This window comes from Labrus mixtus, chromosome 15 (genome assembly GCF_963584025.1).
Source record: "Labrus mixtus chromosome 15, fLabMix1.1, whole genome shotgun sequence".
In the NCBI taxonomy this organism is placed as follows: domain Eukaryota; kingdom Metazoa; phylum Chordata; class Actinopteri; order Labriformes; family Labridae; genus Labrus; species Labrus mixtus.
The window spans coordinates 1,985,513-2,007,671 of record NC_083626.1 but is presented as its reverse complement, the minus strand read 5'-3'; the positions used below and the strand labels follow the sequence as shown (position 1 = coordinate 2,007,671).

General features: G+C 39.5%; 1 protein-coding gene across 2 annotated transcripts in view; it reads right to left on the bottom strand.

Moving 5' to 3' along the window:
- espn (espin) overlaps positions 1 to 22,159 on the bottom strand; it is a 42,871-nt gene that overhangs the window by 19,298 nt on the left and 1,414 nt on the right. Inside the window, exons 2-8 of one of the 2 annotated variants that reach the window (XM_061058603.1) lie at positions 19,787 to 19,980; positions 11,046 to 11,232; positions 10,461 to 10,643; positions 8,710 to 8,841; positions 7,345 to 7,600; positions 6,515 to 6,795; positions 2,074 to 2,235 (exon numbers count right to left, since the gene is read on the bottom strand). In XM_061058603.1, coding sequence (XP_060914586.1) covers positions 2,074 to 2,235; positions 6,515 to 6,795; positions 7,345 to 7,600; positions 8,710 to 8,841; positions 10,461 to 10,643; positions 11,046 to 11,232; positions 19,787 to 19,980 — 1,395 coding nt within the window. The remainder of the gene's footprint in view (positions 1 to 2,073; positions 2,236 to 6,514; positions 6,796 to 7,344; positions 7,601 to 8,709; positions 8,842 to 10,460; positions 10,644 to 11,045; positions 11,233 to 19,786; positions 19,981 to 22,159) is intronic. The other variant, XM_061058604.1, reaches the window with a different exon arrangement.

Sequence of the window (22,159 nt, the reverse complement as noted above, 5' to 3'; positions counted from 1 at the left end):
TCAGAGGATATACTTGATTTATATTACATTTAAGTGTGAAAAATAATATATAAAGACTTTAATATAAAATAAAATTTAAAACCACTTACAGTAAGTTATTCTAATCTTTTTATTCTATTTGTCAGCTCTTCATTTATGTGTGTATATAAATAAATAATAAAAACCTTTGTGAAACAACAAATTAAAAAAAAAGAGACTGTGACTGTGACTGTGAGTCTTCTGCTTGCATTGGCATGCCAGTTTAATAAGCTCCTGCTGGACTGGAAGAGCTTTACATTCTTCCACAGAGCCGGTCATAAGTGACAGATGTGTGCAGCTCTTTAGATGTGTCCTCCCTCTGCTTCCTGTCGCCTTTAATCAACTCATAAAGACATAATACCCTGTCACTTATAACAGCTAATATGACCTAATCTCTAGGGGGGAATTCTGAGGGTAAACAGAGGAAAGAAGCCATCTGTCACTGCAAGTGATAGTGCTTTAACCCCAAGACCCTGCCCCCCCTCACCCACCCCTGCACGCATGTGTCTGACACGCTCTGAAAGCGTGCCGCATCTCTGCTGGAAGCAAATTAATGGACCATGACATCTAATGTGACCCCGCCCCTTTACCAATCCTCAGGCGCGTGCTCCGCATTGTTCCCCCTCTTACTTTCAACACCCCCCCCTAAGAGAGTTGGGGGAGGGCTGTGTCCAGATGGGTCTTGGGAGCACGGGCCATTTCTCCCGTTGATTAGCCAGTCCATCTGCTATGGTCCCTCTGAGACCAGGAGGGGCCCCACTGAGGCTTTAATTGGCTCACACAGAATATCCCCGCTCCTGATACCCATAAGATTACAAGAACACCTCCCCAGGGACGTTAATGAAAGAATAACACACTCTATTCATTCAGCTTCCTGTGAAGGTATGATGAAAAAAAAAAATCAATGGTCTAACCAGTTGTCTTTGTATCATGCAGTAAGGGACACAAGTTTTCCTTGATGTCATTTCATTTGATATGCGTGAGCTTTCATTGCATCAATGTTGTTTTCCCCATAGTCCCCAAATACCAGGGATAAATTAACCAATTAACCCTTTATTTTTCACACATTCTCTTGTTGACTGTAATGACATGTTTGTAGGTAAATAACGTTTAATTGTCCTTTCTAAAAAATTTAAATCGCAAGAATTCTTGGATAAAAATAGAAACAAATCATGCGGGCGTACTGATAAGACGATCTAAGATGCACAACACTCCAACTTCCTTCCTTTAAGTCACATCAGGTTTTAGTTTTGTGTGTTTGTCCTGAGTATTAGTTATTTCAAGGCTCTTACACAGTTGACACAAGGGCGATTTAAATGACGTGGAAGTTTGTATCAGGTGGAATACAAACGCTCAAGAGGACACAAGATTATGTAACACGCTGAGTGGCATGATGCAGTCAAACACACAGTCAGTGTGTTAACTAGAGGCCAACAAGCCATCACTGAGCCAGACCTCAGCATGACATGATCCTTTTATGGGGGGGGCTGAGTTGCCAACTCAAAACCCTAAACAGACTAAAAAAAAAAAAAACAGCACAGTATATTTTCACTCTACTTATAGACCAGTGTTTTGCCATTTCTCAAACACTTCTGAATTACATAGAACAGTGTCATCATTTCTCATAAAATTTTTGTAATTAAAAAAAAACTTTCAAAGACATCATCTGCTGCATGGATGATTAAAGCTGCACCAGATAATAAGGACATGACACCTAAGCTCCTGAGGTAGCTCGGCAGTAAAGACATTGTCTTACGTCTTTCATTTAAATACACTTCACCACATTAAACCTCTAAAGGAAAAAAACGAGGCTTTTGATAGCTGTGTTTCTGCAGCAATGAATGATATAAACATTACAACTTCCAAAAAAAGGGGCCATTTCCCTATCAGTCCAAACGTCCATATTGCTTGGTTCATGGTACGTAAGGTTTTTACTCATTGTTGTGGTCATCTTCCTAAATATAGATTGTTATTATAACACAGTGAATACACACGTTATGTATCATTGAGCCTCATTTAATACATTGAAGAATAATCAGCAGAGCTCTGATTTACCTCCTCATTGGGCGCCATGACTTTGTACCCTCGGGTCTCCGCTGTGTCACTGCCCAGGCTCTTGTAGTAGTCCCCAGTGCTGGGCTGCTTGCTGAAGCTCCTCGACTTCCTGTTTGAATCCACACGCCGCAGTTTGTCGTGGCTATCTCCAGGAGTCAGCTGCTTGAGAGCAAAAGAAAGAAGAGAAAGGGATGGAACTAGATTAAACAGCTTTGGTTGTTGGAGCGCCGGTAGCATTGTGGTTAGTGCGCGCGCCCCATTTACGGAGGCCGGCCTGGGTTCGAATCCCACCTGTTGCTCATTTCCCACATGTCGTTCCCCCACTCTCTTTCTCCCTGACTTTTTTACTCTAACCACTGTCCTATCTCTACAATAAAGGCGCAAAAAAAAAAATAAGACAGCCTTGGTGTAAGATTGGTATTTGCTTCAATCTGCATGTATGAATAGTCATAAATAGTTTTCTTTTTTTGAGTCTACGCTTGAAATGATTAAGTTGATGCTTTGTTAGAAACGGTCACTGGCACCATCTTAAATATGAGGATTTAATGTAATACTCAACCTGATGTGAAGTTTTGACAGTTGGTAAGACAAAATAAGAAATTTGGAGACATCAGCTTAAGATCCTAAGATGTTCTCATTTTACAGAGAAATCAATCAAGAACACTATTGCCATATTAATATGAAATAAAAAATCATTTGCAGGCCAAAGTCAAAAGAGCTACTAATTAAAGGGTTGTAAATTCATTTTTGAGAATTCATAATGGAAAATATGAAACTGCTAAAATACAGGTAGTTAAAAAAAAAGTGCCACTCATCTTGTAATGTGTGAAATAAAGACATGAAGGTATACAGGTATATCCAATATTCCTACAGTGTATACAGTATATAGTCAGAATCACTCTTCCAGTATATGGTTGACAAACAATAGAATCATTGATTGTACTGACTGAGCATTGAATTGCAGACAATAGTTTTAATATGGCTCAACCTTGCTTCTACAATGAATGTTTCATTTGTTGGACAATAGACTTTAACACATACTTAGTAGATTTTGTTGCCAGATTAGCTTTCTCGTGACCAAAGCGACCTTATTTGAATAGCGAACAACGCTTTTTTTCATTTGCAGGAAAAAAAAATAGCATTTATCTTTCATTTAAGGACAGGGGCCAAGGAACCTGACCGTTCACAGCATGCAACTTTTGCTCAAATGTAAGAGAGACCATTCTGCTCATAGATCAGGGTCAGAGGCCGCTAACCTGCTCCCTTCAGTTAAGCTCTCTCTCTCTCTCTCTCTCTCTCTCTCTCTCTCTCTCTCTACAAATCATCTACAAAAGGATAGAAGAAGAAGAATATCTCTCGTTTATCACTCTTAAGAGTCCCTACTGTACATTACTTTTAAGATACTTGTTGATCAGAATATTTATTTCAGAGGAACCAGTCTCAACAGTGGATAAGCCGAGCTTGCAGTTTGAGCAGCAATAGCGACTTACATGATGCTTCTTCTTGAGTTCAATCTGTGAAGACATTTTACTAATGCAAAAAGCCTCTCATTTGCATTTTGCTCTGCTTTAAAAACTTTGCAATAGATTTTTTTTAACATAGGTAATACTTTTAATATACTACATGCATGAAAAGAGGGTGTTAAAATGTGAGAAAAAGGAGCCCCTTTCCTGTGTTTAATTTTTTTTTTTTTAAATGACCTCAAAACCACTCACTTTGAAGCACATCTCAGCCATCTTAGCAGAGTGCTTTGCTACTTTGCCTTTCAAATCAATGAACCAGCATAAGTCTTTGGTTCATTTACATTTCCTACTGCTGCAACGACCTCTTATGAAATCCAGTCAAGAGCCCTTAGACATCAAGCAGATGACCAATGTGAACATAAGCAGAAATCATTGACAGCTGACCCCCAACCTCTTGCTCTTAGTGGTGTCATGTTCTGGGTTCTTATAAGCCTGTTTAGTTTTGTTGACTCATGTCTGCTGTCAAAGAAATGGTCCCAGAGCACTCATCAGGTGGGAGGGTAATGTGAGCTGGGGGAGCGTCACAGATGGTTTGATTGTCATCCTCCAGGGAGGAGGAGGTCCAACAATGGCAAATGTACAAAGCATTTGATGTCGCCCCCCTCCCATCTCTGACACAGACATACACATATAGACAGACAGCCTCTCTTGCCATTGTACAGATCTGTCTGTCAGCATAAGGACTTTGTTATATAGGTGTTTAAACAGTCTGATCTTTGTGTATACATTACAAAAGCCTGTCTAGCTGTTCTTTTAGGACAAAGAAAATGTTGCATGCACACTTTAAAACAGCATATAATAACAGCAGGCAAAAGGTACACATGTTAAACATGAGCATAAATGCTACACACTCAATGTCCAACACAGCAGCTCAAACAGCCCCAGACCAAGAAAATTAGCAAATTTTGAAAGAGAGCTAACATCATTGCTGTACTTTTTACCCTCATTTGTTTTTTTTTGTTGCAAAAAAATAATAACAATTCTTTCTCCTATACCAAACTAACCTTAGTGCAGAGAATCCTCTCCTGCAACTCTCCTCCAGTCTGGACCACAGAGAATAGCTGTCACCAAATCCAGAGCGTTACCTCCTTTCGGCTCAGTGCTACGCCTGTCACTCTACCTGCCCTCTCACTTTACCCACAGGCCTCATCAATAACCAATCAGACCTGCCACAGCAGTGGCAATGATGTCACCACCAGCCCACAAACCAACCACTCCCCAACCCTGTCCAGTACCTCTCTTATGCAAAACACAAAGACCCAGGTGCTGCCCCACTCCTGGCTGAAGGCTCTCAAATCTCTCAGGCTTTAGAAGTATTAGCATATTTTAGCCTGCAATGCCCTGAATTAGCAGCAAAAAAAACAGCAGGTCTACTAATCACTGGTGAGAGCTCAAAGTCCATGTTTTCTGGAGCCATGACTGTAGGTTTTAAAGAATAGAAAACGTGCCATTTTTTATGTACGGCTGCTTCACACGAGACATTTGACTCCAGTCAAAGCAAATACAGTAAAATGAGGAAAGAGAAGAGGCAGCAAAGAAAGCCTACATTGGTCTTAAACCAACATGCAAACAAGAGAATTTGAAACGTACTTCCTTTACCACTGCACTCAACTGCTTTCTTCTGTGTCTTTGTATGAGTCAATATTAGGAGTGTTTAAACAGGCTCTCTTTACGCTGAGCGGTAATATGCCTAAAGTTTGTGCAGGTTTGTCCACCTGATCAGCTGTACACTTGGATGAGGCTACTAGTTCTTGTTTCTATGGCGCCCAAGGTAGACTGTTTTTCCTAATGTATGTGGTAGACGGCGCTGATCCTGATTGTGTGTGTTTATGCTTGAGTGTTCATGTGTTCCAAGCACCAGCTTTTGTTCAATTATTAATGAGGGCGCGCCCTGTGCCGGTCACCTGGGTACCAACTCAGGGTGAGGGGCGGAGAGAAGCGGGGCTGGCACTAATTAAAAACTCTTTCCCTATATAAGAAGTCCTCTCACCCACCCACCCACCCACCCAACTACACACACACACACACACACACACACACACACACACACACACACACACTTACATTTACATGTAAGCCCTAAACACAAACTGTGATGCTTTTCAGCTTCAGGTCTAACATGACTGTACCATGACGAGCCATGTTAACTGGTTTAAAGAGAACACATCGGACATTTTTTGTATCTCTATCCAAAAAAAGTGCCTAAAACTCTCCATAGTATAAGAACAATGTATTAATCAAAACTCAATAAATAAATGTTTGAAAGATTGATCACATAAAAATAATAAGTTACACAATCATGGTGTCTTCAAGACATGAAAGTGAGTTCAGTTATTTGCATAAATGTAAATGTTCTGCAAGGAAGTCTGTAATAATAAAATAGGAATATTAATTTCACTACCAGTTTAAATGTACTCCACCGCAGTACTGAACCACCAGAAGAAGCAGCATTGAAACATATGTTGATGCCAGTTTTAATTACTGCTTCTAGTCAGTTCTGTAAAAATACTTTTGAGTGATCTGAAGCCAGATTAATTACTGGAATTAAGATCAAACCCATCACAACAACCTTTGTGTGCACCAACCCAGAAGACCTGCCACAGTAATGAGAATCGTTAGCCATGCTAACACAATAACATCATTGTGGGAATCCAGACAAGGCTCATTGTTACTCAAGAGAAATAGCCCAACTGATTAGACACAAGGGGAAAAAAAGCAGAAAATCTCCAATTTACTTCTGCCTCTTTAGAATTGTTCCATATCATTCATTGTGTCACAGGCTTAGCAAACAGGACGTTTTCATTTTATGTGATATTAAAAGTTATGAGAATTTAATTTGGCATAGTGAACATCACCTAACCTACTTTATATAACAAACTGCCATGTGCTTGTCTATAATATACCGTGTCTTTGCTTACCTCTTTCTTGTCAGTGTTGCTCTCAACATGCCGCAAGTTGCTCTTCACCTTCAAAAACTCCGCTGACGATGGCTCCTTTGGGGGCTGCGGTGCTGGGTAGCAGGGGGGTGGAGGGGGCACTGGGGGAGACTGTGGGGGAGGTGGGGGTGGATATTTAGGTGGTGGCGGAGGTTTGGAAGCACTGGCTGGTATCTCGTTCTTCTTAGGAATGTCAGAGCCAATATCTGGGTTTAGCATGTCCATATAAGCCTGCATGTCCGAAATGGCAGATTCTGATGCACCTGTGACAAAGATACAGTCCATTCAGACACGCATGATGAAAACTCAGTTCCTCACAGGAACCCAAATAAAAACCACTGCTGATTCAAATTAACAAAAAAAGCAATTAAACTTTTAAAAAATCTTTTTTTTTTGGTTGTACTTAACACATATTTTAAACATGAATGACACACTGTAATCTAAGCTTCACAAGCCACCTTTCCATAATTGTGTACACAAAGACCACTAGGGTGCAGTACCAGTATACCATGCAGCAATGTCAGGAGAGAGAGAAAAACAAGCTGCTGCAGGAAGTAACTGAATTGCACTACTGAGATATTTCACTTGACATATAAAAATAAGTTATGGCTCATTTAATAATACAAAATATGTTCAACTGTTGAGATCATGAAACTTTTTCATTATAATTTTAAAACATAAAATCCTGTTCAATTCATTGAAATTAAAAATAACTGAAAAATATTTTAACACCTTGTTGGTTCACCAAAACAAACCAAATCCATCCCTGAAGTTTAAAACGTTACATTTATTTTAGTGCAAGCATCGCAGACCTGTGTGCGCAACCGTGTTCAGCTTGGCTGGCGGGCCTCGTGACGCCGTTAAGCTGCTCCTTTTCTCTCCAGTGCTGGACTGGCTGGAGTTGGCTGAGTCATAGTTTGAGAGGGAGCTGGACGGTGAGCTGATGTCAAAGTGTGCCCCCTGGCTGGCAGGGGGCATGGTGGTGTTAGGGGACGAGAGGCCCGAGTCTGGCTGCTTGTATTCAAGGTCCGTCGATGGGTCCCGAGACAAAACACGGTGCTCCACACTCTGTTAGAAGAGGCAGTAAATCAATAAGACGTATACTGTATGACAAATCTACATTTTGTTGAACTGTCTGATATTTAGATGTGAAATCTAAAGTCATGAAAGAAAATGAATAAAACCAAATCAACTAATTCATTCTTAATTAACTGCTCAGACTTGAAATATATGGTTTCAAAACATATGGTTAATTACATTTAGATATCAAAGGACACCATTTAATTACACAAGACATATCAATTAATTATACTTAAATAATCCACTTGTTCATTTGCCAATAGTGAAATCCCAACACCTCTCAGTCCCTGATGACTTACATGGGGAGAACACCATTAGAGGTTTAATTATGGCACACTAATGAAACATCTCACAGCTGATCTAAAAGGTCTCTGGGGCTGTCTGCTTTTCCCACAGCATAGCTCTCACTCGGCGGGATGTCCCTCGTGGGAGGAGTGCAAGATGGGGGAAATATGTTCCCAAACACCAAAGAGAGTACAGTGTCGAGGTGTTATTATTCCCATGGCCTACTGGGGATTCACCGGGTTGAAGCAATGAAGGCCTCTGTGTGACAGAGTGTTAACAGCTCTGGTTATAAGCGACTGATGTCAATCAAGGAGTATGTTGGGCCAAAGTCAGCTGTTTGTTTGTTTTTTTCTTGCTGTAATATCCACAGTCTTGGGTTGTTTAAGAATGCATTTTGGCAGAAGGAGTCACACTAAATGGAGATTATGATCGCTTATTGTAATTAGAACATTAAAAGTCTAACTGTTGACTTACAATACATAAGTCCTTTTTACAGATGCATAGGAGTGTGATGTGACCATCAAAAACTTAAATGTAAACTCCCGCACAAACATTTCTTGATGACATTTTGGTACTAGAACTTAATCAGGCAAACAGCTTGTTTAAATGGGCACGACGTCTTTTCCATTTAAGGCGGATTTGTGAAATGGTCAAATAGGAATGAAGCTCCTGTTAGACTTATTAATGATGAAAATGTTAAATGTTGTACATGTGTCCCCAAACTTGATCGTATGCCTGATGTATTGTAGATCATTTCACTTACACTTTTGCACCTTGATTGAAGGACACATTAGTCACAGTACGTCTCTTACCATGTTTTCCACAGTGCGCAGATACTTGGCACACTGGGTGTGGCCGTTGTATTCAGCCAGGTCTGCTGCCGTGAAACCGTCCTGATCCCTGATGCCCAGATCCACACCATTGACCACAAGAATCTGACAGCACTGGTGAGCGAGAACAAGGACACAGAAAGTGGAGAAGTCAGATATGAATATGCTTCAGAAAGGGATATTTAACTCTTTAATACTAAAGTTGAAAAACAACTTTTTTTCTTTGCAGAAACCAAGAAAATATGTTGAAAGTAATACTCTGCCAATTTCCTTTTTTTCATCTCATTTGTCGACTTGTTGATGTTGTCTTGCTTAATAAATCATTATTCTAAGGCTTATTGAATATCAGTTCAAAAGCAGAATGTTAAGCTTAGGGCAGATAAAGATTACTTCAATGGTTTCAGACTGGTGAAATGAAGGGAAAAAAGTATATTGCTCTTAGTGATTACAAGAAACAACAACAATTTAAAGCATTTGATTTGAAAACTCTCCATCAAGTACCAGGTGGAAGCCAGACTAAGCTTGTTGTTCTCAGATTGAGCAAGCTTTGTGCCGCCATTTTCCACACTTAACCATCTTATTACAGGAGAAACCTTAGGCTAACACTCTGAAAAACACGGATTGGGGCAAATTACTTTGAGGGAGTTATTGCATTTTAATTTCAGTGATCTCTGTTTGATAATTAAGCCTGTGCTAAAACAGAAATGACCAGATACAACATAAAGATAGTCAAAGCAGCGGGTTAGAGTGGTGGTAAAACTCACCAAGGGACTGTTCATTCATTCAAAACAGGTGGTTAAGTGTGAAATATGTTTAGACAAGCTAACACCAAGAATTAACATCTGCATGCCCTGCTTACGAATATGGGGATTTAAAAGAGAGCAGTGTCGCATTCTGCGCTGAGGGGCGGGAAACATTGCCATGGTAACAGCGAGCTCCACCAATCAGAGATGTTGCTGGGACACTCTACGATCGTGGGTAGTGTAGTTATTTTCCCTGATATCGTGAATTAACCATGTTTTTTCATAGAGCGAGGTAAATATCATATGAACTTGTGTCTCCTACGGGAGCATATTTGTTTCAAACACAGGTAGCTCATGGTAAGTCTAACTGTGACACTATGGCTAATGATCAAATCCGCTATGGATAAAATGAATGGGATATTTACCTCCGATCCACACTGATCCCATTGATTTAAAAGCTATCATGACCACAGAATGACGCACACAACCTCAACGTTTCGCAATGTCACCCCACTGTCTGATAAAAAGTTAACCAATCTGACAGCACCAAACTTTTTTTTAAGGAAGACTTCATATTGCAATTTTTCCATGACACTCTATAAAAAACTCTCCTGGTTCATATTGTTATTTATTCTAAAATAATTCAAAAAGGGGCGCAGATGATGAAGCGGTTAGGTTGCGCCCCATGTAGGCTTTAGTTCTCCAAGCAGCAAGTCCAACATGTGGCTCCTTTCCTGCATGTCATTCCAAACTCTCTCATCCTGGTGTCCTACTCTACCCACTGCCCTATCCAATAATAAATCTTTAATTATGTATTATGAATCGTGTTATCTCGTCATGCTCCTTCTCTGCTCATTTGAATGCTGCTTATTTGATTGTTTATATCAGCACAATGCCTACAGCAAGATATTCATTTAACTTTATCCTATTTCATTGTTCATTTCCCATTGTTCATGACACGGTAAAAAAAATAAAGATACAAACACAAACCTCCAGTTCTCCGTTCTCCGCAGCGTCATGAAGAGGGGTCCCTCCCCAGTTGTCAGTGACGATCTCTCCTCCGTGCAGCAGAAGCCAGCTTAGCACCTTTGCATGTCCACGACTGGCTGCAAAGTGCATGGCCATGGCCCCATCACCATCCCTGTCTGTCAGGCTGATATCTGTGAAACTAATCTAAAATAGAGAAGAAGACAACACTAGTAACATATAACATAAGGACAAAGATTTTAAACTGCTATTGGGGAAAAATTCTAGAATACTCTCCCTTGATGTGCCAAAAACCTGTTTTCAAGCCGATGTCATTTTTCACATCAAGGAATTAAATCATGGTGCAGCAATTTTCTCTGATGTCATTCCAGATATAAAACATGTTGTAGATGCAGATTAGAAGTCAGGGTATTACTCGGTTAAATTTAAACTTATATACGATAGATCATTGAAAGCTGTAACTTCATTGTTACAGTTAGTTATCTAATTGAGTTTTTGAAAACATAATTCAAATATAGCAAGTGACAACTATATAAGGATTTGGAAGTGGATGTAGGTATAACTGGGCACTATCTGTTGCATACATACCAGCCAGACAATGACTGTGTTGTGGCCCATCTGGGCAGCAGCATGCAGGGGGGTCATCCCATCATTGGCTCTGATGCTCGGATCTGCCCCACAATCCTTGACCAGGTATTGGATGACCTCCAGATGTCCCTCCTGGCAGGCCAGGTAAAGTGGTGTGGCACCATTCTTGGTTTGGGCGTTTACAACACTGGGAATACATTAAAAAGTAAGGTAAGTAAAGAGGTGGACAACAGTAGCTCATCTGGTGAGGTGCCACACCATACAGGTCTTATGTACAAACAACAAGTGCCATGTGTTGAGGAATGTCTTTAAGGAGGTTGCATGTTGCCACTTGAAAGTGAAATGAGTTTATTGATGACCTTATACTAACCAGTGACTCCAGACTGGTGCATGCTCATTTCAATGCTATCCTGATGCACAAAGACGAATGTGCAAACACTTTTTGAGATCAGCTCTAGCTTACATCTAAAACAGAGCCTTTGGTTGGTAAAAGTTTGGAATAAAGCCTCTGATTGCTCAGTAAGTTCAAAACAAGGCACCTGGATGTGGCTAGGTGGAAGGCTAACAGTTTTCAATATGGATAAATAATCCCAAAAAGACATTAGGTGTTGGAAGAGAAACAGTCACACCGGAGCTTGTTAGAACAACACACAACATGCAAAGTTGCAAAAAATCGTGCCAAGATTGGTTGAACTATTGTGAATTCACTGAATCGACACATGACAGAAGTAAAAGGATGAGGTTAACTGCAATTAATGTCACAACATGCTGCCTTTTTTTTTTTTATAGAAGAACTGAACATGAACCATTCACAGAAAGAAAAACCATTACACAGAGCCCGTCACAGAAAACAAAGTCATTGTGTCTTCAATTCACAAACTTGTCAAACTTAATTTATCATTTCAGATTTTGTTGCTGGTAAAAATTGCACTTTGAGATCCAAAACTGCTTGACACAAAAGATGGTTTCAAAAATTCAAGTACTACTGCATTTCAGCTGAAGACGTTATTGCACTTTTTTATCGAGCCACATTTACCCCAACAGTGAAAGCACAGATCCTTAACATAATCCTTGCCATTAGTCAGTCTGATGAAAGTAGTCTAGGTTCAGGTTATTCAGTATCCACATTTGACACTAAAACTTACTTTAATCCAGGCTCTGTAAAAAATCACAAACACTCCTTTATTAAAACCTCCAAAGGGTAATTTAAAGGTGTTACAAGATAGCAAAAGGAAATTCTGCGTGCTATGTCAGTATTTGCTCTGTGGAACCATATCACTATGCCAGTTTCTTGCTCATCTTCTGTTGGCAAAATGCCAAGGCAATTAAAATATAAGGAATGAATGATTACATAGATTAAGGACAGTAGCACAGCCAAGATAAGGCATCCAGTTGTCCGACATCTGCTGGAAAGTTGAACTGAAAGATGGCCTTTTAACATAAACACATCACATTTTAGTTAGAAATCTTTAACACAAAAACTTTCTTTTCATTGACTTTGAATGTGGTATAATTGTTGGTGCCAGATGGGCGGTGATATCTCAGAGACTGATGAACTAATGGGATTGACATTCACAATCGTCTCTAGGGTTTAGAGAGAATGGTCCGGATCAGAGAAACTACTTAAGAGGAGGTTGTTCTCTGTGCAAACGCCTTGTTGATTGTAAAGGTCAGATGAGAAGTGGTTTCATATGTAAAGTTGAGAATAAAAAATCCTGTCTATAAAAACACAACAAAAGGATCTTTAGAGCAGATGGTATACAGCAGACTGCATAACTGGTGTGGAGTCAATTTAGAACAAAGACATAAGCTTACATTTAGATATGCTGACTTAAATTGGACAACAGAAGAATGGGAAGACGTCATCTTGCCTAATGAATCTCAATTTCTGAGTACTCTTGCTGACCATGTCTATCCCTGTAAGTCAACCGGCTTTTAATAGCTATATCCTGCAGGATGAAGCACTATATCACAAAGCTTATACCATCTTAAATCTTTGATTCTTGAACATGTCTTGTCTGATCTTTAATGGCCTCTAAATCCAATTGAGCACCTTTGGGATGTGGTGTAATATGCAGAAAACAATCTGAATTAACTGCATGATGCATTCATGTCAATATGGACCTAAGTCAGAAACTTCCTGTGCTATTGATGAAAAAGTTAGTTTTGAGGGCAAAATGGGGTCAAACTAGCAAGGAGTATATTCTGTGACTTTATATTACAGTGCTCAAGAAGTCACCACGTTCATGATGGCTTATCTACTTTTTGCCTAGGTTAATTCTAAACATGAATTTAATTAAATATCAATGAAATTGCCCAATTCATAAATGGTGTGATCTGGACACACCAACATTAAATTATTGTATGACTATTTTTTTCATTGGTTGGATTTTTTGCTTCAGTCTAAAGGCAATAAATTGTTACAGCAAATCATATCTTTGTCATGGACAACTTACATCTATTTTGAGAGCAGACAGCAGTGAAGCTGAGCCAAATCCCGCTGCCTTATATTTCCAAAGGCCCTTTAACCCCGCCTCCCATACAGAGGCTCATCCAATGCCTGTACCCCTCCATCCCCAGATCCTCTCCAACAGGGAGGGAGGTCAGAGAGTGAACAACTGCTTCCCCACTAAATCCCATCAGGTTGTGCTTTATTTGGACACTGACAAATGAGCAATGAGTCTTCTAAGAAGATTATCACTCCGTTGGCTTTGCCTGACTTGCTTTGTGCTTAACGAATGGCTGCAAGTGCCTGAGCCACACTTGGTAGGTGGAGAAGAGCAGGGAAGGTGAGGCAAATGAGAGGCAGGGCTTAAGTGGACATGCAGATCATGTAGACTCAAACATGACCCAGCTAAACTTTCCCTCAATAGAACGTGGCTTGCTCTGGTGACTCAATATCCGCATTAAAACAACAAGTTGACAACAACATGTTCTGGATGAAATCTTATCACACAAGGCTGTATCTACTTATGATCAGGCTTGTCCCAGCCTGAGCCAGAAAATTGATTCATATTCTTAAAAATGACTTTGGCTGCAATTATAGTGTACTAACTACAAATACAATGTAAAATGTATGCTATAGGTATAAACTATAAATATTACAAATGTACTCAGACATACACCCATGTTTGACACACAGGCTTGTCTTTCAGGAAAATGTTTGAATAATCAATGGAAGTCTAAATCACTATGGTACAAGTAAAACACGCACATCTTAAATATTTCAAAATAAGATATGTAATAAGTAATGTGTGGTTCTGTCATCAGGATGTAGGCAGACTGACAGTTTAATTATTCACGCTTGTAACCAAAGTGGGCTTAAGTTCACCTGCTCACCGGGGTCTGTGGAGGAACGAAGTTTACACTTGTCATTAATCCTAACCCCAAAACTATGTGAGAGTGACAAAGTTGAGTTCATCTGGTGGAAGACAGGTACAATCTGAACAACGCACAGACTGCATTTGTCACGACTCTGAAATGCGAAGGCTCCAACACTCTTCTAAATATGTGCTTTTTGAGATTCCAAAGAAAAAAAAGCCTTGTGTGACCACAGAGCTAGCAATAAGCACAATATGTGCTATGCTATCAATCTGTATGCTACTTGAAGGAGAAAATAACTCAGACATTTGAGACATTTCAGCTCCAATTAGTGATTTGCCTCAGTAATTTGTGGTACACTATCCCCTCCCCCACTGTACATGGTAACAAAGACTGAGGTTATCTTCATTACAAGCAAAGTAATTGATGTCAGACTAATGGTCTTCTTGCCTGATAAAGTCGTGTTCCTGTGGCTTCTAAATGGCTTCCCTCTCTAAATAATGAAGAATGTTGTGGGGAAATATACACACTTTATTTAACAGTGTTACTTAAGTTTCAGTTGTTCACAGCAGAACCTGAAGACTACAAGAGGACAACAAGTTATAACAAAGACAACAAACCTGCTGATAGGGACATTCATTGTGCTCCTACATGAGTAGAACACATCTGACGTCACACCACATTTTCTCAGCTTAAAGCCCTTGTCGTAAAAAGAACATAAAGGGTTTTTGATCCAACTTGCACCAAGAAGATTAGTGCTGAGGAAATAAGTGCAGCTAGGCTATTGGCTGTGTGAAAAAACACAGCCCTATACTCACATATTTACCCTCTTCCTCTACATGTCCATACTTAACGGTGACTAACAGCTAACTTAACAACACATCAACTCAATGCTAAAATAAACTATTTAAAACTCTGACTGAGCTATAAATACATGCTCTATACATAAACCTTAGGCTGACTTGAGAGGCTCATGCTATCGTCAATCTAAGCATGAGAACACACATGACGTTCAGAAAAGGAGAAGCTGAGAGGGCTGGGAAGTCCTGGGGAAATACTCAGAAGAGTTACATTTAAAACTGGACAGTATGAACCATCTTAGTCATACAGTGTTGATTGTGTGTTAATAATGCTTACAATAGAAGGAAGAAATGTATACAAATAGGTAAAATAGTTTTTGAGCAGCCCTTCTTGCTTTTCAAACTTAAGTTCACATGGCTTCTAGAATACTCTAATAGAGAGTTCTTTCCTTCTCAAGTGCAGGAATTATGGTTTGGCCAAAAATCTTAATCTGTACTAAGTGATTGCATAACCTGTCTGTAACCTCTCTTTCTCTCTCTCTCTCTCTCTCCCTCTCTTGATCTCTCTCATTCCCTCTTTGTGTACAGAGGCTATCAGCAGAGAGACAGCACATGAGCCTGTTGGTTTTGGTTCACTAGGATGGCTCGGTGAACGAGCGAGCTATGCAGATGTATCTTGTAAATATATAACCAACAATTTATTTTTAATAGGCCTTTAACCATAAACTGTTACAATAAAAAATACTAAGTGATTTTGCAGACAGTTAAAAACTGTGGGATAAGATTTGGATTTTTGTCATCAACATAAGGACCTTTGAGCTATGAACGTGTGATTTAAAAGCACACATTTGTTTTCTGAAGTCATAAAAATGCACCTCCATGAGGGGAATGTTAAATCGTACAAGTGCATCATCTCGGTTGATACTGGAAGTACTGTTAAACTACATTTATCATAATGTGCATACCCTGGGAATCGCATGATGATACGCTAGATACTCAGGGCAGAAGTATCTTGTGTTTATTCCCCCCCAAAAATACCACTGGTTTAGTTTAAAGCCACAAACAGAAAATACTGGAAAAGGCTTGCTTGTGTACTAATTACCTGGAGTCAGCCACACTCTCAGTTATGTTGTTCTGCCGATTGGCTGTCAGTTACTAAAGAGATGATGTAACAGAGGGGGTTATATGTTGATCTTGGGTTTTTCAAGTAGAACAAACTAGAAACAATCACTGATACAAATGTGCAGCTTGTAATAAACCAAAATGCTATCTCTCGTTTGCTTAGTTCCATTCTTAACAATGCTCGAGGCTGGTGACTAGAAAGCAGCCCGTCCATTCAAACGGATTTGTTTTCCTCATTATCTTATCGCTGGTTGCCGCTTCTGTGCGTCACCGTGGTGATGGTTGTAAACAGCAACAGTGGTGGTGGGGAATAGTGAATGGGGCCCAGCTATCAGGGAGCTACCATGTCCCTGAGGCTCATTAAACTTTCAGCAGCCATGCACCTGTCTGGGGTGCAATCGGACAATATTGGAGGTGGGGAGCACAAGATTAGTGTGTGGACAAGCCGCTCGCCCTGCTAAGGTCAATAAAGTCAAAGAAATTCAACAGACAAGGCTGTTAAACTAAGTCGTAAATTCATTACATTTCTACGTCTATATCAGCAGTAAGTGAGCATATTGATAGTTGACATGGACACCAGCACAGAGAGCATTGATCAGATTATCTCAGTATTTCCCTTTTTTATTCCTTTATTACCCAATGCGTTGTCACCAAGAAAGCTACACTGAAAAACATACCAAAATGCCTCGAGTCTAACCTTCTAACCAATTAGTCTTGCCTACTAACTCAACCCAGTAGGATCTGTTCATTTACTGAACTCACATTAATATTACTGACATCAAAAGAGTTACTTATAGTTTAAATAGCATTTATTGTTTACAACTGTCAGAGGCAGAATACATTACCATACTTACTGAGGTGAGAAGCTGACTGGAGCCTACATGTTAATTTCCTTAATGTGTCGCAAGTAAGTCATCTAGCCATATTAATCAATTACAAAAAAGGCTATTACAAGAATGAACATGACATGGAGCCAACAAATTCTCTCACAGTGTTTTCTTCTGTTATTGGGGCTCTCTCTTGTGCAGTTAACATAATGTAAGTATGACTGTTGTAGTAACAAATCCAAGGCTAGTTAACAGATAAAAAGCCTGTTTGATTTGCCTTGCATATCAAAACAATCTCAACTCTGAAAAATGATTATTTTAATTCCCCACATTAAAGGTGCACTATGGAGTTTTGGTAGAGAAATGTGTTATACGTTCATAACTCTGTCCTCACAGGGTAATTTGTTTGAAGATAAAATGCTACGCAAAAAGTTATGGTGGTGGGCTCGCAACAGTAAAGCCGTTTTTTTATTTGAATAAAGTTTGTGTATTTAGTCCAGAAAATATAGCAAAGAATTGTTTCACCTACCAAATCTACATAGTGCACCCCTTTGAGTCAAAGTCAGGGAAAACTGATGACTGGGGTTATTATCCTGGCAAATCTACACTTGAATGCTGTGTCATCATCACTCTATGCAGTCATAATTAACCCCTCTGATGTTCGCTTTAGAAAAACCTCGGTAGCTGACTTATGTGGGGGCATGGTGACCCTAACCCTGCCTTCCTATTAAGCAGACATAACCTGCAAAGACCCTGGTTACTAATAAAGGGTATCTTGTGTTGGATTGGTGCTCATTTGTTCCTTCTCAGAGAAAGGACAATCCAGTCATTCAAACGCATCACAAGTGCCCATTGCAATCTAGTGGTCCTTAAGGAGGAGTGTTATCTCTGCAGGGCACTGGTGGGTCTGACTCTGCACTGATTACGGATGAAATTCACCAGGGGGCAATCACAAGCCCACACACAAACACATGTATGGATTCAAAGAGCAGTAATCAATTGATTTATCAACTATACTTTGATGATCAGAGGAAGCCATTTTGAAGCATAAATGCCAAACATATGATGGTTCAGGTTCTAAAATACAAGTTTTTATCTGTTTCTTGATCTTTTATTATCTTAAATTGTATATTTAGGGGTTTCACACTGCTTGGCAGACAAAAAAATTGATTTTGTTTTTTATGTGTTCCAGTGATAAAGTGATGGCCATTTATCCCTGTCTTCTAGTGTTTTCAAAGGCAAACAATAAATCTATTAATGTGGAACATAATTGTTGTATTAATAAATAAGAATGATTGTGAATTGCAGCCTTTGCAGCCATACTTTGAACCTACTTCTATCATCAACAGTACATCTAAATTTACACTCGATTACACAAACTTATATGCCTGATGAAATAGCTCTCATGCTGCACTACAGACTTCTGGCAACAATATGGAAATACTTGTAGATGTATTACATAAGCAGCACATGGTCATTGTTGGGTAGTGTACAGTGTTTTGGGATTGTGAAACCAGTAACAGGATCTGTTCTTAATGAGATTTGAGCACAAAGTATTAAGATTGCTGCACAGGTATCAAAAAAGCAAAGTTCAGGTTGTTCCCCAACACTGCCTGTTGATACTATAAATAAACCTGCAGTACCATCAAAATAACACAGATAAAAAGTGTCTCTATATCTCTTCTTCTTTGTTTGTCAAGCATCTACAAGTAAGCATTAACTTGCTAACCTTCGGAATCTGCTGATCATTTATCAATGTCAGAGTGCTAAAGTGGCAACAGTCTGAAATCTGAATCTGAACTGACGATCTACAGCCACCACTCTCACTTACAAACAGTAGAAGAGACAAGAGCACACTAAATCAAAAATAAAAATATTCAGGTTAAAAGGCTCTACAAAGATCTTTTTTTTTACCAGTCTTCATGGTGAGGCTGAAAGGGACAAGGTCAAAGAAAGAGCAAGAAAAGCAAGATGAGAGTTGTGGGGGGAAAAATGAAAGCAGCCTTTTATGTAATATAAATACCAATAATCAACACTTTCATGGGGCGCTGATGGTTATGAGGAGCGCCCCATGTAGAGAGGTCATAGTTCTCATGGCAGCGGCTGTGGGTTCGAAACTGACCTTTGCTGCATGTCATCCCCCACTCTCTCCTCCCAGCATTTCCTGTCTCTCTTCAGCTGTCTTAACAAATAAAAAACGCCAAAAATTGCACTATTCTTGCTATTTTTGCTTTATTTTCCTTTGTTAACTGTTTCTGCACCAATACACCAAGACAAATTCTTTGTATGTGTAAATGTACTAGGCAATAAAACCCGATTCTGATTCTGATTTTAATATCTTTGAATAGGAGGAAAACAACAAACAGGACTCACTGCGACAGATTTTAGCAGTGATTGATTAAATTAATGTCCACTCATGAAGGGATGATAATATTTTACTTTGTATTACTAAAGACCAAACATTTTAGTCACAAAATCTATAATGACAAGCTTGCTGTAAAGAAAGGTACAATGACGTTAACCGTACTGCAGATTCGATCACAAGTTTGTCGCTACAAGACAACACTAGGGAGAAAGCTACAACCTATTAAACTCACAGTAAGTTAAGATCTTCCACATGTTGAAAGGAAGCTTACAAACCGCTGTAAAGACGAAACCATTTGGCTCTTACTTTGGACTGTGCCCCAGTAATAGTCGTAGAGAGGGCAGGTCTCCCTTGGCAGCAGCGTAGTGAATAGGTAGGGCGCCTGTATCGGTGGAGAGCCCAGGTTCCACCTCGCCACTCCTCAGCAGCCAATCAGTGATCTCATGGTGACTGAAGCGAGACGCCAGGTGGAGAATGTTGGCGCCAGAACTGTCCCTATGCTGTGGACAGCCAAAGAAAAAAAGATTTAAAACAAAATAAAATATGATATTTATAATATAACCCCAACATATGGGGTTCTAAACTTGAATTACCAACAGAAAAAGTTCCATGTTCATTATGTGTAATTTGAATATAAAACTTTGAAACAAGCATTGAAACTTGCCCTACCGATATGGGTTTTTTGGGGCTGATACGTATATCGATTTTGGGGAGACAAAAAATCTGATACCACTATATATGTACCATTCTTCAATTTATGTTCAATCTCTAGAGATTGATAGATATAGATAGATACCCTTACTGCGTCCCCTCCCCCAAATGTATTCATCAAACACTTGTGGAGAAGTTATACAGTATAATGAAGACAAGATGGTCACTCAACTGGAAAGTAACAGCACATGTACGTGCATCACCGCTTTTCACTCTGGAGAGTGATAAAGCTTGCTGTTATCCATATAGTACACTCCATTTTGACAGCCAGAAAGAGAACTGCCGGTGTAATACAATGATACTCAAATGTAATGCTATTAGACTGGTGAATAAATCCGGTAATATTGGCACATATCTGTGATAAAATTAGCCGATACGATAGTCACTGGACATGCTCATATCGGTTGATATTATCGTCTGGCTGATTAATCGGTCAGGCTCTAGAAACAACATCACAGATCAGTGAGATTTCCTGTTGACATTTGCTACTTTATTTTAGTGTCCTTGTTGAAATTAAGGAGAAGGGAATTCAACACTGAACATCCTGTTCTCTGAGCTCACTGGTTTCTGAGTGCACTTGATAAAATAATATGTGCTAAAAACTCATAGGCTGGGATTTCCTTTAAACTCAAAAAAGCTTGAGTCAGTCATTTTGAAACAGTCCTTACTTAACTCAAGTTTAAATGCATACTTTGTTCCTGACGCTGTCCACATTGATCATTGGAGGAACAGGTATTCCATGAGCTTCTAATCACTTTGTTTCTGACCAGTATTAAACCCACTGTTGCACAGACACATAATCCTTTGAGAAAATAAAGTGAATCTGAAAGCTTCTTGAAATTAAAGACAAATGCATGTCATGAATTAAGTGGTTACTCATTGGCTACCACAGTTTTTAAAACATCTTGTAAAAAAAGTTGAAGCAAGCATGAACCAGCGATCAGGATAATTGATATCAACATTCAGATACCCTTTGTTTGTCTCCTGCAGTCTGTAAGGCGACATGGTGACAGTAGATGACAGAGCTTTTAATACTACGTTTCAGATTTAGAATCACAGATTACCGAGGTTAGATCGAGTGCCTTATTAACTCAGATTAAGCAGCCTTCATCTGTTTGTGTTTTGTTAGTCTGAATCATTTCTGGGAAGGTGAAGTCATGAAACCTTAACATGGCTGCTAAACAACAAGCGCTGTGGCCTTGAAACGAGAAGGTCTTGGGAATCAATGTGAAGTGGCCCACTTGGGCCTGATTGTGAAAGGTGTCCACATGTCTGCATGGGTTTCTGAGCTCAAGTTCTGTGAGCTGTGTCTGTCATCTCTTTAAATAACATTTAAAAAGAGACCTTCAAAGACGGCAAACACAACCAGGATTATTTGTTGTCTTTGTAGTGTACCATCTTTCTTACTAGTTTAAGCATGTACTGTATAGAAAACTGAATATCATAGAAAAACACTAGAATCACAGATCAGCTACAGTGCTTTTTCAATACTGTGCATGCATGTATACTTTGTTTATTCTTAAGAGAACACCCTGGATCTAATGCAGTTTTCACTCTAAGACTCCTTTAAAATCCAGGTTGCATATCAGAAACACTGAAATGGGAAAAAATTCCTTTCAGTTCCATAACGTGATGTCCACATGCATTTTGGCAAATATCTTCTCTCATAATAACAATATTCAAGCGCAAAGTCACTTAGTTTGTCCCTGTGTTTGTCACTTAGTTTGTCCCTGTGTTTGTCACTTAGTTTGTCCCTGTGTATGTCACTATTTCTGTGTCCTTCATGAATAACTTTATGGGGTGTATAAAGAAAATTACATTTGCAAATCCAGTTTTGCATACTTCATTGCCACAGGGCCAACATTTTGCGGTGACAAATAAAGCATTCAGGCTCTGAGTGCGAGGTAGGGGGACATTGTGTTTTTGAGCGATATCTAGATACCCCATGTTCTGACATCTCAATGACTC